Here is an 18,504-nt window from a genome sequence, read left to right as displayed (position 1 = left end):
TCTTCTCAGCAAGTCCCTTTCCATCCCGCTAACCCCTCCTCCCCGACGCAAAGCCTTTTACAAGGCCATAGCAACAACAGGAATGCTCATATGATCACATTTTGACCACAGAGAAGCCAGGAATTTATTATCGGGTAGAGCTGATTTTGTGGGGTGAAAAAAATATTAGTCAGCGGCAAGAAAGGGTGACAGAGGCAAGGTGGATTTCACCCCCACCCCCACGAGTTGGAGTTAACCTCTGCAGTCTTTCTTGGTCCTCAGAGGCGAGAAGGGGTTCCTCCTCCAACCACTACTGTCTCGCCATTGATGTAACTGGCATCTTCAGAGCACAAGAAAGAAACTATGCCCGCACAGTCCTCTGGTTTGCCTAGCCTGGGAACCGGGTAGAGAGCAAATGTAAATCCTGCTAGCCTCTCAACTGGCCCACAGCGCATGAAATTTGCTTAAGAATTATCAGGTGGAATCCGGTGGTGGCTGCAGGGCAGGTTTTTAATCCCAGCACACAGGGAGGCAGAGGCAGGCGGATCTCTGAGTGCAAGGCCAGCCTGGTCTACAGAGCAAGTTCCAGGACAGCCAGAGGAACACAGAGAAATCCTGTCTTGAAAAAAATCAAACCAAACCAAACAACAACAAAAACCAACCCACCCACACATATTAAAAAAATGTTAAAAAGAATTAGGTGATTTTCCCGAATCAGTGTACAGTTTTTTTTTAACCTATTAAATAGGGTGGTTATGATTATGTGGCTATTATTTACATAAGCATAAATACGGATTCCTGGAAAACCATACTATATTTAAATAAGAAACACTGTTTTTAGATACCAGGATGCAGAGTGGAATTGATAAAAAGGTGAACAATTATTTCATGTTTCAGAAGAAACTGTTTCAACATGTATGTATACTAGTCCAGTGTCAGAGAGTCTTTGTGACGGGAAATGGCATGATCAGGTTATTTCACTTGTGCAGGCTCAATGTACAGAGCTTTTTAGGAATCTACTTTTATCCTTTTAAGATCAGATACAAGAATGTGCAAAATTGCATTGTTTGGATTGTGATTCTGTGTGCTCCAGAGGTGACTGTGAGTGAGTAGAAGGCCTGGACGAGCATTTCCTCAACCCAGCTGAACACTGCAGCTGCGTGGGAGCCTCGAAAAAAACGGAAAGGAAAGGAAAAAAGATGTGCAAATTCCACCACGGGCCAATTAAAGAGAAGTCCCTGGGAGTGTGCCCTAATCAACCGCGCTTGTCAAAGCCTCCCCAGACGATTCAAATGTGCCACCAGGACTCAGAATCACTGGGGTGTATCACCCACTGGAGTCTCTAGGATGGTAATGCTCTGACTTGTCGAGAGAAGATGTTAACTAGGCCCAGATTCAGCATGACTTTGGGAGAACTGGAGGAAGGCTGGATGGAATGTTTACAGGACACTGCCAGCATTTGTCCTTGAGGGGTCAAGCTAGAGCAGCCAGAAGGCAGGAAGAGGGGCAGTGATAGAGACCTAGCAAAAATGTCTGAGTAGTTCAATCAGCCCACTGGGGAAGAGAGAAATTCCCTCAGGCTGAGTCTGGGCTCAATGAGCTTCACAGACATTTTTCCCTGGATTGTAGGGTCATTAGTCTGAGCCTTGGAAACACCACTGTCCTCTGGGTTCTGGTCTCCACATTCGAGGTAGAGGCAGATAGCGAGCGAGACCTCGGCTTTGCTTTTGGCAGTGAAAGCAGTGTCCTTGGTTAGGCCATAGGAGTGGTGGGCTTCTGAGCTGTGAAGTCTAGAGGAGCATGCTGTGTTATCCCTGGGACTGGGAGCCAGGGCTGAGCTCTGACTCTATCCACGCTAATCCTCCCCTGTGTCAGCTTACCTTCTAATTTGCATGTGTTCTTTTATGACATCCTCTCTTGAGCCGTCCTTCCATAGCTATAGGAAGAAGAGAAATCTTTTTATGTGTTACAAGAGGAAAGCATGGGAAGAGAAGGGAGGGAACTGTCTGTCTCCACAGCATCTGGGAGGGAGGGGGGGGGGTTTCACATTTTCATCTCTTATTCACGACCTGCCTTCCCCACCGCGGGACTCTACAGTCATTCTCATCAGGTCTTATTCAGCAATCTTGCTTGGTCTCCTCAATTCTCATTCACTTTAGGAGACAGGATACAATATGGGTACAGTCTGAATTCCTCACTTGGTAGAGCCCATGTAGGAGGAGAGGAGGAAGTGAGAGTCTGGTCTGGGGAAGGTAACTGGTAAAGAAAGGGGGATACATACGCACAAGCACAGGCAGCAGGGATGGGAAGGGGTAGGGGTTCAGGCACTGGGTTTCCCTATCTTTCCAAGGGTCTAGGGGTTCAGTGCTCTCCCTTCTCACCACACTGCTGAAACGAGTCTTAATGAGTCCAGGTGCCAAGCAGTTCACTCTAATGTTTTTAGAGGCCAGCTCCGCAGCGAAGTTCTTAGTAAGACCCAGCAAAGCTGTCTTACTGACATTGTAAGGGCCTAGAGACTAGGGGAAGAAGAGAATGAGCCAGTTCAGTACTTTGCAGGCCATCTTTGGTTCTTATTGTACAACGGAGGCAGGAGCACCTCCTGTAAAGGAGGGTCACAGTCAGAAATGGTCCTGCAGTCTCAGGTAGGCTAGAGTTCATGGAAGCAAGGTGTCTGTTTTGTGGAAGGGGACTTGGTAGAGCGAAGCTAAAAATACTTCTTTGGGCAGTTGGAGGGGTGAATGGCAGAGGATGGAGGCCAGGGTAGAAGGGGTAGGTTCTTACAGGGAATCGAGTGAAGGCTGCCACAGACCCCACAATCACCACCGAGCCGCCTCTGAAAAGGAAAGAGAGCTGACCCTTTTCGGCATAAAGACCACTGCCCTCATGGGGCCCATCTCACCCAAGCCTCCTCTCTGTATTGGTTACCCTCGTTTCTCCATCTCCGGCACCACCGCTTTTATCAACATGGCTGTCGCTTTCACATTAATGCTCAGAACCTGAAGCCAACAGAAAGGAAGACAGCGTGAGCGGGTTCTCGCAAGGCCACCGTGAGCGGGAGTTACGTGGGTTCTCTGGAAATGCCTGTTGGAGTCGAGAGATTTCAGGGATAACCGACCAAACAATGGGAAAGATTCGGGTTCAAGGTTGAGTAGGTGCCGCTCATAGCTCATCTTACTAGAGGACACATGAGGTCAGGTGATCAAACATCTCTCCTACCCAACCAGGCCACAATCAGCTTGACCTCTCAGAGATGCTTTGGTTTTGAGCTTCTAAGAAGGGAACCTGGAACTGGGTCATTGCTTGGGCCTACACTGTAGTGGGCTGGGCTTCTCAGGGAATATGTAGCCTGACCTGAGACACCTGGGGGAGGAGAGGATCTTCAGGATGGACTGTTGGGATGGGTATTTACCAAAAAGTAGAATAATGAGGGAACATCTCCCAGGGAGCTGGGTATACTCCGCAATTACAATTCCCATATCTCAAAATTAACATTTAAACGTATGACTTCGTTACATTGTTCTGAGTAGTGGGTTGCTCACATTCTGTGTTCCTGTGCCAACTTCTTAAAAATTTTAATTGTACTAAACATTTGAGACAGAAAATACAGGGACTACCCAGCATCCTTTACCTAGAGTCAAGTTATATACCTTTTGCCTGATTTAACCTCTTCACATATCTGTATAGTTTTATTTTCTTACTCTGTAGCCCAGCTATCCTGGGACTTATTCTGTAGCTCAGGCTGGCCTTGAACTCATAGCAATTCCCCTGCCTCAGCCTCACTAGTGCTGGGTTCTCATGCCCAGCTTTACTTAATCTTGTTTGTGGGATATGTGTGTCCATGTAGAGGTCAGAAGTCAGTGCAGTGTATTTTTCTCAATTGCTACTCCAACTTATTATTGTTTCTTGAGACAGGTCCTGTCACTGACTCTAGAGCTCACGGATTTAGCTGGACTGACTGGTCAGTAAGCTTGCACCATGGTCTTGTTTTTCCTGGTTCTGTGATGATAGGCACTCCGGGGGTTTGACATCCAAGTCACTCAACATCCTCCTCTGGCCTCTGGGACCACTGCATGCATGCGGAGCACAGATACATATACAGGCAAAACACATCCACATAAAAATTTAAAAAAACAATTTCAGTTGGATGGTGGTGGTGCACACTTTTAATCCCAGCACTCAGGAGGCAGAGGCAGGTGGATCTCAGCGAGTTCCAGGCCAGCCTGGTCTACAGAGCAAGTTCCAGGACAACCAAACTATGCAAAGAAGCCCTGTCTCGAAAAACAAAAACAAAACAACAAAAAATTTAAAAAATTAAAAAAACCTTTCAAATAAAAAGTACTGATTTACAAACTGGTTTTATTTAACTTTTACCAAAAGAGGCTTTTTACTTTCAAAAATAAGCAGAAACTAGCTCACTGAAGAACATTTTGGCACTCTGGTCTTTATGTTTGAAAAGCTGATAAACTATAATATTTTTGCTATCCTTAAACTTTCATGCTGAGAAATCCATGGGGGAATCATAAGAACTTAGCATATCCGAATCATGTGGGAATAGTGACCTTAGGTTAAAGTTTTATCATTGAAGGGTGTATGTAGATGGGAGAATTACATTATGAATACGATGTGACAAGACACGGTCACCTGAAAACCCAGATCCTAGCACCTTTGAGACACCTAGAATTGTCTTAGCAGTGTGGGTAGAAAGAGAAAAAATAGGTCATATCCAAAGGCCGTATGCTATAATGCATCAACTTTTGTAATTTCACCAAGACTGACATTTCAGTCAACAGCAGTTATTAACATTCCCAACTGATGAAAAAACATTCTTTTCTAACAGCTGAGAAGGGGGCGGGTGGGTAAGTTTAAGCATGGTATTGTTGGCCTCTTAGCTGCCATGTTTCTGCTGGAAACAAACCAGGAAGAAGGGTGTGGGTGAGGCTAGGGGAGGGAGGCTGTGTGTGTGTGTGTGTGTGTGTGTGTGTGTGTGTGTGCGCGCGTGTGCTGGAAGCCAAGGTGGCTAGCACAGAGCAAATGGGAAAAGTGTGTGTGTGGGAGAGGAGAGTAGGATGTGGGGAGTCAACAGCCATACAGGCCACGCAGGCTTTACCAAGTGAGCCTTTCGCAACCACACGTGGAGAAGGCGCTCTCCAGGCAGGCCCCATCTGTGCTGGCTGTTTTCCGAGGCCAACTCCCTGCTGCTTTAACTTCTCACCTTGTCCCACACCTCCTCTGTGGTGTCCATTAGGTTTCCAAAGAAAGGATTGACAGCAGCATTGGAGACCAGGATATCAATGCCTTGATGACGCTTCACAGCCTGGAGAGGAGAAAGGCGTGAGTCAGGGCTACAGCTAAGGGAGGGAGGTGCACTCATCAATGTTGGAGCAGTTGTCAAATGCCTTTCTCGAAGCGTGTTCTCTCTAAAGCCACCCTAAGCTCTGCTGACATTTGAAGCTATTATTTCTGCGCTTCTTTCAATCTGCCGCCTCTTCTAAGGGCGACTCTGACCCTTTGTTCTTTTCTTTACACTTTCCTTTAGTGAGCGCCCACATTCTTATGTCTCCACTTCTCACCTCAAATCTATTTCTAGACTTCCTCTTGAGTCCCAGCCCCATTTCCTCGAGTACCTATTGACCATTTTCCTTGAGGATGTCACCACGACCTCAAAGCCAGCCTGTCCACATGTACCTGAATGAAGAGAGATCCTGGGGAAGGATCATCCTAGCTCAATTTCCTCATTTTCCTAGTTATGACACCTAGGTCTGAGGAGGTTCATTTTTCAAGCTTGTAACTCAGTAATCATTCTGCAGGGACATTTAAGAGCAGGGTGGTCCACTTCTTTAGAGAGGTGAGGGGATTTTTATCCCCTCAGGTACAGTGGTGGCTGAACTGAGGTCAGACTCCAACTCTAGCAGAGAGCTGATTCCTAGGAGCACCCCCCCTCCCAAGCCAGTTGGGAACATTATGAAGACAGTTGTGCAGGAGAGCTGCAATGGCGCAGCCAGCTATGCAGGAGAGCAGCGGTGCTGAAGGCAGCTGTGCAGGAGAGCTGCTATGTTGAAGGCAGCTGTGCAGGAGAGCTGCTATGTTGAAGGCAGCTGTGCAGGAGAGCTGCTATGTTGAAGGCAGCTGTGCAGGAGAGCTGCTATGTTGAAGGCAGCTGTGCTGTAGAGCTGCGATGTTGAAGGCAGCTGTGCAGGAGAGCTGCGATGGTGAAGTTTCTGGCTTACAGACTTTGACACTAAGCTTTGATGCCACTTTCCTTTCTCTTTTCGGCCCAGTGGTACAAGGAGGCGAGGTGGAAACTGAGGCTTAAACGGAGAAAGTCAAGAAAGGAGACATCTCACCTCCTCACTGAGTTGTAAGTAGGTGGTAAAGGCTTGGGAGGACATGCCAACAAGCACTGTCAGTAGTTAGAAGCCACCTTAAAACCAGGTTTTGTGTTTGCCCATACCTGGCAATTTTGAAGCCTTGGGCAAATAGCATGTAATGGGCCCTCAATCAACTTTGTGCCTCCAATTTGGCAGAGGAGGGGTGTTATTAACCATGCACACCATCTGCTGGCTTCCCCTCTTAACTAATTATTCCCGCTAACTAGGTGCTAAGCTCAGTTGTTTCTACACCGTTAAAGGAATACCCAGGCTGTCAACGTGTTCATTTAACAAAAATTTAAAATCACAGAGTCCTTTAAAACCAGTCCCAACTGATACTTGCTCGTGCATTCTAGATTTTGGTATTGTCACCCAAAGTCTCAGCCACCTGGCTTGGCTCTGTGCAAAGAGCCCGATGACATGTGACTGGCAAGAACAGAACAGAAGGGAAGTGATTATGTCATGCTCTGTGAAAGTCAGGGAGGGGGAGAAGGGGGTGGGTTGCCAAGAGGGTTCTCTCCCTCTTCTGACTTGTCTCCCTCCCTTTCAGGCCTATCAGCACAGACAGGGAGAAGTCTATGTGTTGACTGAGCATCATAGGACCACAAAAGTTCATGAGAAATTGGAGATGATAGTCTATTCTTGTGACCCCGGCTCTGGGGAAACTGAGGCAAAAGAATCATAGGTTTGAGGCCGGTATGAGCTACAGAACAAGACCCTGTCTCAAACCCCGCTATAAAAAGTCATCCCCCCCCCCAAATGCTGAGTGAGAAAAGATCACGTTGATGTCTCTCAGAGCTTGCTCTACAGGTCTGATCAGCACAATGTGTTTTGGACCTGTCTGTTTTGACAGTTATGCATTTAAAACAAGTGGGGGATCTGCAGACCTTGTCTCAGCACACTACCGCTGAACTGTGGTGCAGGGCGGGAAGTTATGATCAATAACCATGCTTGGGGAGCAGCGGACACAGAAAAAGAACTTCTCGAACTTCTCCACCTGACATCTGCTGTAAGACGCCCCAATAGTTGTGATTTTTTAAATGTATGTATACATGCACATGTCTATGTATGTGACTCGCCTCTCCTAGATCTCATTTCTTGGCACGTGGTTAGAAAAGTCTTCGTTCCCACTGTCTCTTGAGCAATCCCTTTGTCACTGCCCTCGCCCTGGGTGATAGCCAATGGCTTCCTTACTGATACTCTTGTCACCTTCCGTGTTAATCCTCACCACCGCCAGATTATCCTTCTTTAAATAATCTTTATCTTGCTCCAAGCTTCACATAGATTCTATCTGCTGCACAGTCATTGACACTTCTTTGGGTGGCCGTGGAAGTCACTGAGTCCCACCCAAGCAGCTCACTTCCCACAGTTCTAGCTCTTGGCTGAGAGGACTGGCAGAGTTCCCCTCTTCCCTCCAGTCCTTGGCTGTTTGGCCATTTACCAGGGTCACTGGAGCCCTAGCCTCATCCTATCTGCCTATTATCACTCATTCCTTGAGGTCTAACTCAAGCTCGACTTCAGGGCCAGGGCTGCAGGATGCAGGATTTGCTAAGTGGACCTGCTGGTGGCCAGAGGATTTTTTTCTTCTCCTCCTCCTCCTCTTCTTCTTCTTCTTCTTCTTCTTCTTCTTCTTCTTCTTCTTCTTCTTCTTCTTCTTCTTCTTCTTCTTCTTCTTCCTCCTCCTCCTCCTCCTCCTCCTCCTCCTCCTCCTCCTCCTCCTCCTCCTCCTCCTTCTTTTTGTTTTTCTGAGACAAGGTTTCAGCTTGGGAGTCTGTCCTTGGGAACTAGCTCTTGTAGACCAGGCTGTGGTCACAAACTCCCAGAGATCCACCTGTCTCTGCCTCCCAAGTGCTGGGATTAAAGGTGTGCACCACTACCACCTGTCCAGAGGATATTTTCTAATAAGGTCTTTCTTCTTTTCACGTGCATTTGCAAGTTTATATGTGGGTGCACGTGTGTGGGCCAGGCCTGAGGTCGATGTCAGGAACCTTCCTTGGTCGCTATTCCACCTTATTATGTTAAGTCAAGGCCTGTCAGTCAAACCCAGAGCTTGCTCTGGGGATCCTATCTCTGTCTTCTGAAGCTGCAATCACAGGTGAGCCCCTAGACACACCTGACTTATGTGGGCCTGGGAGCCTGACCCTCAGTCCTCTTGCTTACAGAGCAAGAGATTCAGTGGCTGAACCATCTCCCGAACCCCCCAATACCATAGGATTTTGACATGAAATTGTGCATGGCTCTGGGTTTGACCCCAGCACTGCTGTGTGTGTGTGTGTGTGCATGTGTGTGTGTGTGTGTGTACACACATGTGCATGCCATGTTCATTTTAAATGTCACCAGTTGGCCTCTGCTTCTTAGAATCAAGACTACAATCTCAGGCTCTTCCAATACAACTTTTCTGGACTCATATTTGGTCCTTTGAGGAGCATATTAAATATCTGTCAACAGTTCTTTAAAACTGGAATTATCATGAGACTCAGTGGCTAAGATCACTGGTTGACCTTACAGAGGACCCTGATTTGGTACCCAGGACTTGCATGGAGTCTCACAACTCTCTGTAACTCCAGTTCCAAGGGATATGGCACTATCTTCTGACCTCCACGGCATGGAACACACATAGTGTACATGGAACATACATACATGCAAGCAAAAATATCTCATACATATAAAATAAAAATAAATAATAAAAATGGAATCATCTTATTCTATCTGTCCCACTTCAGTCAACTGTTGTTTAAGGTCCTCCTCTTCTAAGAAGGCTGCCCAAATTCTTTCTTCCAGCTGTCCGACACGTTCAAGCTGTGCTCTCTCTGTGCTGGTAAGTCCTTCCTTGTACTCTGAGGACTAGTGTTCACCCTGAGTCTTGGGGGAAGACGTACTTTCTCTGCAGCATGGTGCATATCTTTGTACACAGTTGGAGTCTGGTGCCAAGTGTCACACCTGACATGGGCTTAGACTAAAGCCTATTTGGGTACCCAAGGGCTTGCACTACATAAATGGGGGAAGTATCTAGTCTGTGGCATCGAAAGAAGGGTAGGTCTGGGCTGCATCACAGATCTTTCCATCCTGGCTGAGAGACCCTGAGAGGGTTCCTTCCGCTATGTGATTCGGTCTCTGTAAATACAGGGAGAAGAGTCCTTGCCTGGTCATGTTGGCTCACATTGTACTCCCAGCCCTGGAGAAGCCAGTTCATGGCTACAGTAGGCTACAAAGTGAGTTCCATACCACGCTAGCTCTAGCATGAGATCCTGCCTCAAACAAACAAAACAAAACACCACCACTACTAACAACAACAACATGCCTAAGGCTCTGCAGAAAAGAAATGGCTCCTGGTAGGTTATGAGACATGGTGAGCTGCCTCGTACGAGCATCCATGAGCTCGTTCTGGAAGGCAAAGAACAGGACAGCATTTATTAGGTCATCCCAGAGAATCAGGACCAGCTATTTTTTGGGGGATGTCTAAGGGATCTTGCAAGGCTGAAGCACCAGAGTGGCTTCTGATTCTCTTGCTGGGGGAATCTGGTGGTTCTTAGACTTGAGGATGCAGATGTAATAGAAAAGTCACACAATAATGCATTGGTGAGAGGCTAGGGAGACGGCCCAGTGGTTATGCACTGTTCACACAAAGGACCTGAGTACAGTTCACAGCATCCACGTCAGGTGGTTCATAATCACCAGCTCTAGAGGATCCAAGACTCTCTTGTGGGTTCCATGGTAACTGCACCCACAAGCACTCCCCCTGACACACTCACAATTAAAAATAATAAAATAAATCTTTAAAAGATTATTGGTGGACTAGTTTGGGTGTGGGACTGGGATGCTGGCAGGAGTCAATGCTGGGCTGTAATCTCATCAGCGCTGTCTTAAAGTCAGGGATGAGGGTACAAGCTGCCTCCCTTCTGCCACCTCTTGGCCCCGAGCCCATATCCTTCCTGCTCACCGTGGTTAGCAGCCTTTCTCGATCCTCTGGCTTCCCCACATGGCACACGATGCCAGAAACACTCAGCCCCTCTCCCTGCAGGGTGGCCACTGCACGGTCCACATTCTCCTGTTTGCGGCTGCTGATGACCACATGGGCCCCATCCTCAGCCAGACGGCGGGCGATGGCGAGGCCAATCCTACAAGTGTAAAAAGAGATACATTCTCAAGGCCTCTACAGCAGGGTAAAGGGTGAGAGCATACAGGCTTTCTCTCACTTTGTAGATCAGGCTGGCCTTGAACTCACAGAGATAAACCTGCCTCTGCCTCTTGAGTGCCGGGATTAAAGGCGCGCACCACCACCCACCAGCAAGCTTTGCATAGTCCTATTAGATAGAGTAGATTTAATGGTGCAGACAGAAGGATAAACTCAGATCATTTTATTATGATCTCATCTTTCACCCCAGGTCCCCATGACCTGTCATGATCTACTACAAACCTCATGACTGGTTATTGTATCCAGCTGGGAGAGAGGGGAGAGAAACGCCAGGAGTATACAGTAGTTGCTGGGCAGGGGCTTGAGGGTTTTGCTTGAAGGAGCCCATATCCCTAAGTATCTCTCTTACCAGACTACAACTTCAAAATTCTATCCATTGTTAGATATGGGGGCCTTTATGGAAAAGCAAGACTCAAAACATAAATATCAATGTCATATTTTACAATTGCCAGATGTTAGCTTTTCATATACATCTGTATTCTATCTAGATTTTCAAGGAACTTTTATCTATCAAAGTCCTGTGGGATGAAAAACAGGATATCTAAGAGTGGTGGGTGAGACAGGCTGGGTTGGTGGCCAAAATATACAGACCTAAGCATAGATCTGGACCCAGGATCTTGGGTTTCATCCGGTAAAGGGTCTGGATACTGGTGAGAGCTATCAGATGGAGCGAAACCTTGACTGGCTGTTTTGGTCTTCCCATACTCTAGGTGGAGCTGTTGATTGGGGGCAGCCTAGAAGCTTGGGGACCTGGGTCCACCGCGCAGCACCCAGCCGTCTGAATGCCAAAGGCACACAAGGGGCTGGCTGGTGCCAGGGCCACGTCGAGGGTTCGGAGAGATTTCAGGTCCACTGTGGGTTTCGTTTATCTCCCCCGGGCAGGCCTCTGGCCGTATTCGAGGCCTGTGGACAAAAGTCCAGGAGTTGAAGAACACTTGTTTCTGGATGGAAACTCTGGCTCCCGTACTCACCCGTCGGTGGAGGCCGTGACCAGGGCCACCTTATTCGCGAGCGGGTTTCGGCGAGTCACCCCGGAGCTGGCCATCCTCACCAACTTCCACGCTCGAGTCCAGCCACCTAGCAGCAGTCCCGCTTTCTGCATGGATCAGGCGGGGGTTGGGTTGAACTTTGCTGGGGGAGGTGACAGTTGAAAGGCGGGAGGCCGGGCGAGCAGCGAGTGTCCTGTCTCCCCAGACTGCCTGCCACCACTTCCAGAACTTGGAGAGTCCCGGGCGACGGGGAACCGCTGAGGCTGCGAGCGCTCCCTGCTGCCTGCTGGCGCCTGCACCCTCTCAATCATTAACCTCTGCCCGACTTGGGACTCCTTGCGAGTTCTCAGTCCAAGTTTCCTGTAGACCAGCCTACAGCTCTTCTCTGCAGGAACACTCAGACTTTTCTGTGCCCCAGCTGCTCTTCACACATATGCTGGCCCACCATTTTTTGGCCATTTTTTTGGGGGGTGGTGGTGGTGGTGGTGGTGGGCGAGTTTCGGTAGAGGAAGCTTTGAATCTTTTTATTTTTCCCTTCTTCTTTAAACCTTAAATAATTCTTCTTTCAAAAAAGTCTGGGTTTATATGTGAAGCTGCGGAGAGAATTCATTTTGTAAAGTGCTTACTGGACAAGCATGAGGCCCGGGGTTGGATCCTCAGCATCAACATAAAGAGGGTGTGTTGGTTAACAGCTGTAATCCTTGCTTTGGGGAGAGGGACAGGATGAGGGCTGAGGCTTCTGGCTGGCTGCCTTTGCCAAGCCTGTGCGCTCCAGCCTCAGAGAAAGACCCCGGTTCATGAAAAGGATAAGATGGAACACTCTGAGTTGACCCCTGGTGTCTACACGCACATCTCCCCACCAGCAAGCACACTGTAATAGGCATAGTTAAAAAGAAAATGCCCTTTGACTGGTAGAGATAGCTTAGTCAGAAAAATAGCTTAGAACTCCACTTCTCCCAAGGCTGCACCTGATAACCAGAACCCACTGACACCCCTCACTCTAGGACACCACAATGTCCACTAGACAGGATATAGGCAGAGACCAAAAGCAAGGCTCTGTTCTGCACACCTGGAGAGAGGACACCTTGATCTGCCCTGGGACTGGAGAATCTCCCAGGAGCCTGACCCTCAAATTGGAGACTTCTGTTAGAGACTGGACCTGACTTCAGCCAGATATGTCACCCGGGTGAGCAACCTTGGGACCGTAGTTAGGAACTTAGAGTGTGAGCCTCATGTGATGACCCTCAGCATAATAAAATATGGCTTTTGTTATACCAAGTGTGTGTATCTAACTTTCTGCTCTTAACATACACACACATCACACCTGCGCACGCACACATGCGCATGCACAGATCACACACACGAAGGATGAATGAATGTCTTGAGACTCTCTGTGCAGGTGAGGCATGCTCCTCACAGGGTCCACACAGTCACGGAAGAGGACGTTAGGAGACAAATGTGAGGGGTTATGAGCTGGCTTAGGCCTGACCCCACTTTTCTCCTTGGTGCAAAGTCTACTGGGGTAGTTCTCAACCTGTGGGTTGTGACCCTTTGGGGTCACCTGAGACCATCGGAAATACCATATTTACATTACATTCACAACAGCAGCAAAATTATAAAGTAGCAATAAAAATAATTCTATGGTTGGGGTCACCACAGCATGAGGAACTATATTAAAGGGTCACGGTGTTAGGAAGGTTGAGAACCCCTGAGTCCTCCATCTTCAGACAGCCTGAGAAGATCCCTATGATGCCCAGTGGGAAAGAATGGAGGTCCTGGTTCCATCCGGGAGGATCTGCTACCTCACAGGTGGTGGCAGCAAAGATGCTCAAGAGCCCCTAACCAGTGGTGGAAATACAGAGACCTGGGAGTGCTTAGATTCTCCATGGCCACGAAGCCTCAGGTCTTCCCTTCCCTTCCCGCTCAATGAATAGTTGCTAAACGTGAAAGTGCTTTATAAACCGCGAACTGCTAAATACACAGGCATTTGTCACCATGCAATCATTCTTATGGCTGCCTCAGGCCCGACGCTTCATCTGTGAAGCAGACGATGAATAAAACTCACCAGCTCTAAAGTCTAAGTCCAAGACTTCAGCCTCCATTTGCTGCCAAGTGGGCTGAAGTGACCACGGTGCCCACCTCAGGGGTGTGGCTTTAGAAAAACATTGCTAGTTGGTAAAATATACAGCTTGCACAGTTAGCGAGGCTGTGCAATAGTCCTGGGGTTACTGTTATAGCATTCGTGTTTACTAAAGATTCATTTACTTGTCGGGTGTGATTGCACACTGCACCTAGTGCTCGGGAGGCAGGAGCAGACAGATCTCTGTGAGTTCAAGGCCAGCCTGGTCTACAGCGTGAGTTCCAGAACAGCCAGGTCTACACAAAGAAACCCTGTCTAAAACAAGAACAACAATAAAAACAAAAAAGAACCATTTCATAGATGCATAAATCAGTTGAGAAGACAAAACAGAAAGCAGGTGTGCTGGGGGTTGTATATGGATAGCAAGTGATGTATCCAGCAAGAACTGGATTTACGGGGTTGCTCAGCGCATCCTGAAGAGATAAGGCAGCTTGCCTCCTGTCAGAGAAAAAGAACTGACTGGTGCCCCTCAGTCTGAGCCTAATGAATTATTGATCAGGGGCTGGAAAGCGCCACACTCCCCTTCTCTCACTGTTGGGAGCTAATGCACCATGGGAACACTTCTCAGACTCTCAACTGTGTGTGGAGCTGGGCCCCTGGGGAAGGTGAACTGGAGTAGGAACTCCCAAAGCCTGGCTTGGTGGGACAGGCCTACAGAGCTTATCTGACAGAGGATAGGGGTGAATGGTGAGGGGGTGAGGGAGGCAAAGATTCAGGGCGAAGAGAGTCACGTCCTAATAGTGGAGTGTCCCTTTCGGAAAAGCACAGGGGATGTTAGGGAGGGGATCTGTAAAGAGAAAAGGGCAGAAGGAAGGCAAGAAGTGTCGGGTCTTAAGCTTCCATTCTTCGTTAAGGAGGTTGTTGAAGGTGGTGGGTTAGGGCATCTTTCTGGGGAATACATGCTTGTGTAGGAGAATCTATTGGAAGAGGAAACTAGGGTGCAAAGGAGGTGGTACCATCTGCTTCTCCTGAGGAAACACTTGAGATTGATACCTACGCTTCCATCTTGTTCATGGCGTGACGGGGGCTCAGAAGAGAGTTCACCTGGGATGAGCTTCTTGCATGGATTTTTGCACTGGGCATCCTACTTTGGTCATTGACTAAGGCCTGATCGAGACCAATCAGGATTGGGCAATGTGGAAGGGCTGAGGTGCGGATGGTACAACTGCCAAGCGGGGACGATGACAAGAGTTACCCACCTTATGTATTGAGGCCTCACTAAGTGCTATCAAGTGTGAGGTGCTTTAAATATTCATTAACTCATTGTCGGTTTCTAATGGAGCCATGAGCCTTGGCGTTTTCCTACGTGAAATCAGGCGGAGTCATGACAGCCTACACTGCCTGCCGGTGCGGTAGAGCTACATCTTACCATCCTAGCATTGATGGGATTTTCACACAAGCTAGCTTCCGCAGAAAGTGGTTTCCTCCGACTTAGGATTTTATTTTTAACAGCATCGCATCTTTGGTTTTTCTTTGTTTTCTTAGGGTGCTGAGGAGTCAAACCTGGGTCTCGTACATGCTAGGTAAGCATGCTACACAGGAGCTACATTTTTCTAGTCCCTGCTTCTAATCATTAAAATACCCGTTCTATGCTATATGTCATGGTTTTGAAAAGAATGGAAAGGTGTGGAAAGCAGAAGTTAGGGGCTGGAGAGATGGCTCAGTGGTTAAGAGCGCTGGCTGCTCTTCCAGAGGTCCTGAGTTCAATACCCGCCACCCACATGGCAGCTCACAACTTTAACTCCAGTCCCAGGGAATCTGATACCACCTGATGCCATTTTCTGGCTTCTGAGGGTATCAGGCATGCACACGGTGCATAGATATGCCTGTAGGCAAAACACCCACATGTGTTAAAATCATTCTAACAAGTGGGATGACACTGTGCATACCATCCTTCACATTGTTCCAGACTTCTTTCTTTCTTTTACCTCTTCTCTCACTTTTTAAAATATATTCTTGGGGAATGTTGTGACAGAGAGACTGTACTCCTTACTTTTAAAAATAGCTGCACAGGACCCTGCTGTGTGGATCATCTGCACAATGTAATATTTAGTCAGTCTCCTATGGATAGACATGTTAGTGGTTTCCAGGGTTTTGCTATTTTAAACAATATTACAATTGAACTGCCACAGATATGTATGTATGTATATTTGAATATATCTTTCATTTTGTTCTGTGCACATGTATTTGTAGTCTGGATCAAATGTCTTAAACTAGTGAAAGTCAAATTCCCTTTGAAAAGATTTAATCAGTTTTGATGGGCTTTCCCTCTCTCTTTTTCTTTCCTTTTGGAGACATTCTGGAACTTACTGTGTAGACCAGCATGGCCTTAAACTCACAGAGACCATCTTAAGGGCTGGGATAAAAGGCTTGTTTTCTTTTAGAGGTATTTTTACCTACCACCCACCTCAATGATGCACAGACCATATAATGGGCTAACCTGTGGTAAATCTCAGCATGCTGTGGGAGCTCAGGGGGATTGTAGGTCCCATGGCATTTTTAAACAAAGCTAGGAATCTGGATGTTAATACAGCATATTTTATTTTATTTTATTTATTGAATTTTATTGAGCTCTACATTTTTTCTTGCTCCCCTCCTTGCCTCCCTTCTCCCCTTCAATTCTCTCCCAAGATCCCCATGCTCCCAAATTACTCAGGAGATCTTGTCAAAAAGACAAGACAACGTGTAGGTTAGATCTATGTATGTCTCTCAATGTTGTCTAGGTTCTCTGGGATTGTGGTTTGTAGACTGGTTTTCTTTGCTTTATGCTTAAAAATCACTTATGAGTGAGTACTTGTGATAACTGTCTTTCTGTGTCTGTGTTACCTCACTCAAAATAATGTTTTTTAGCTCCATCCATTTTTCAGCAAAATTCAAGGTGTCATTATGTTTTTCTGCTGTGTGGTACTCCATTGTGTAAATGTACCACATTTTTCTTATCCATTCTTCGATCGAGGGACATTTAGGTTGTTCCCCGGTTCTGGCTATGACAAACAAGGTTGCTATGAACATAGTTGAGCACGTGTCCTTATGGCTCTATTGAGCATTGTTTGGATATATACCCAAAAGTGGTATTGCTGGGTCTTGAGGAAGGTTGTTTCCTAATTTTCTGAGAAATCACCACGCTGACATCCAAAGGGATTGTACCAGCTTGCATTCCCACCAGCAATGCATCAGTGTTCCCTTTTCCCCACAACCTCTCTGCATACGTTGTCATCAATGTTTTTGATCTTGACCATTCTTACAGGTGTAAGATAGAAATCTCAGAGTTGTTTTGATTTGCATTTCTCTGATGACTAAGGATGTTGAACATTTCCTTAAGGGTCTCTTACCCATTTTAGGTTCCTCTGTTGAGAGTTCTCTGTTTAGGTCTGTACTCCATTTTTTTATTGGATTATTTGTTCTTTGATGACCAGTTACTTGAGTTCTTTGTATATTTTGGAGATCAGCCCTCTGTCTGATGTGGGGTTGGTGAAGATCTTTTCCCATTCTGTAGGCTATATTTTTGTCTTGTTGACTGTGTCCTTTCTTTTGCAGAAGCTTTTCAGTTTCAGGAGGTCCCATTTACTAATTGTTTCTCTCAGTGTCTGTGCTACTGGGGTGATATTTAGGAAGTGGTCTCCTGTGCCTATGCATTGAAGACTACTTCCGACTTTCTTTTCTATGAGATTCAGTGTGGCTGACTTTATGTTGAGGTCTTTGATCCATTTGGACTTGAGTTTTGTGCATGGTGATAGATATGGGTCTTTTTTCATTCTTCTACATGTTGATATCCAGTTATGCCAGCACCATTTGTTAAATATGCTTTCTTTTTTCCATTTTATATTTTTTGCTTCTTTGTCAAAAATTAGGTGTTCGAAAGTGTGTGGATTAATATCCGGGTCTTTGATTCAATTCCATTGGTCCTCCTGTCTGTTTTTATGCCAATACCAAGCTGTTTTCAGTACTGTAACTCAGTAGTAGAATTTGAAGTCAGGGATTGTGATGCCTCCAGAAGTTCCTTTATTGTACAAGATTGTTTTGGCTATCCTGAGTTTTTTGCTTTTCCATATGAAGTTGAGTACCGTTCTTTTGAGGTCTGTGAACAGTTTTGCTGGAATTTTGATGGGCAACATATTTTATTTTTAATATTCTGGTAACCAATTAGCTTTAAACAATCACCATCAGCACCACCAAATGGCTAGACAATGGGATACACCTGTCCTTCTGACTCATAGGAGGCAGAGACAGGAAGATCACCATGAATCTAAGGTTATCCAGGGCTACAGTGAGACCCTGTTTGAAAAGACCAAAAATAAATCATTCCAAACTATAAATAACAAATGTAACCTTCATTAACACAATAACCCCCTCTCCAAACAAAGCAGTGGCTGGATCTATAATTGCCAGAGATGGATGCAGTCATTTTCTACTTAAGGGTCTGGGTTATTAGCTTTGCAAAATATTGTCCTATGTACCATTTTAAGCTCTTTTGTATAACTCATTAAATTCCTCTTTTAAATTTTTTTCTCTCATGGCCTAAATGTAGGCAGTTGTTTGGGACCACTCTTTGATAACCATCTATCCAGCCTCTTTGTGATCTGTTTCAGGGTGTCCCAGAGCCCCATGTAGAAGGCTCTCAGGGGTCAGGTAAGGACTCCTCCCCCTAGTGCTTTCTTTGCCTGCCTTTGGAGGTGAGGGGCTGTCAGGTAGGCGGTGCCTCTGTGCTTCTGGCCACTCCTGGAAACTCTAGGGTTTTGGTCCTTGTGTGGTTTCCATGTGGGAGCTGAGATGAGGCTCTGGGGCAGGGTAAGATGGTGACACCCTTACTTGCCCAGTCATCCTCTCCTTTGT

At 46.7% G+C, this 18,504-nt stretch overlaps 1 protein-coding gene across 1 annotated transcript; it reads right to left on the bottom strand.

The window, feature by feature from the left end:
• Positions 1–94: 94 nt before the first annotated feature.
• On the bottom strand, positions 95–11,816 carry LOC126490879 (dehydrogenase/reductase SDR family member 4). The gene is made up of 8 exons (XM_050126135.1): positions 11,514–11,816; positions 10,288–10,465; positions 5,192–5,293; positions 2,905–2,975; positions 2,761–2,812; positions 2,361–2,495; positions 1,860–1,915; positions 95–372 (listed from the first exon to the last, which is right to left on the bottom strand). The coding sequence occupies exons 1-8, from the start codon at positions 11,642–11,644 to the stop codon at positions 258–260; spliced, it is 840 nt and encodes a 279-aa protein (XP_049982092.1). The 5' UTR covers positions 11,645–11,816; the 3' UTR covers positions 95–257.
• Between the last annotated feature and the right edge of the window lie 6,688 nt (positions 11,817–18,504).

This window comes from Alexandromys fortis, unplaced genomic scaffold (genome assembly GCF_014885135.2).
Source record: "Alexandromys fortis isolate MF-2015 unplaced genomic scaffold, M_Fortis_MF-2015_v1.1 scaffold_258, whole genome shotgun sequence".
Taxonomy (NCBI): Eukaryota; Metazoa; Chordata; class Mammalia; order Rodentia; family Cricetidae; genus Alexandromys; species Alexandromys fortis.
Note: the sequence above shows the minus strand (reverse complement) of the source record. Positions and strands in the feature narration are given on the sequence as shown.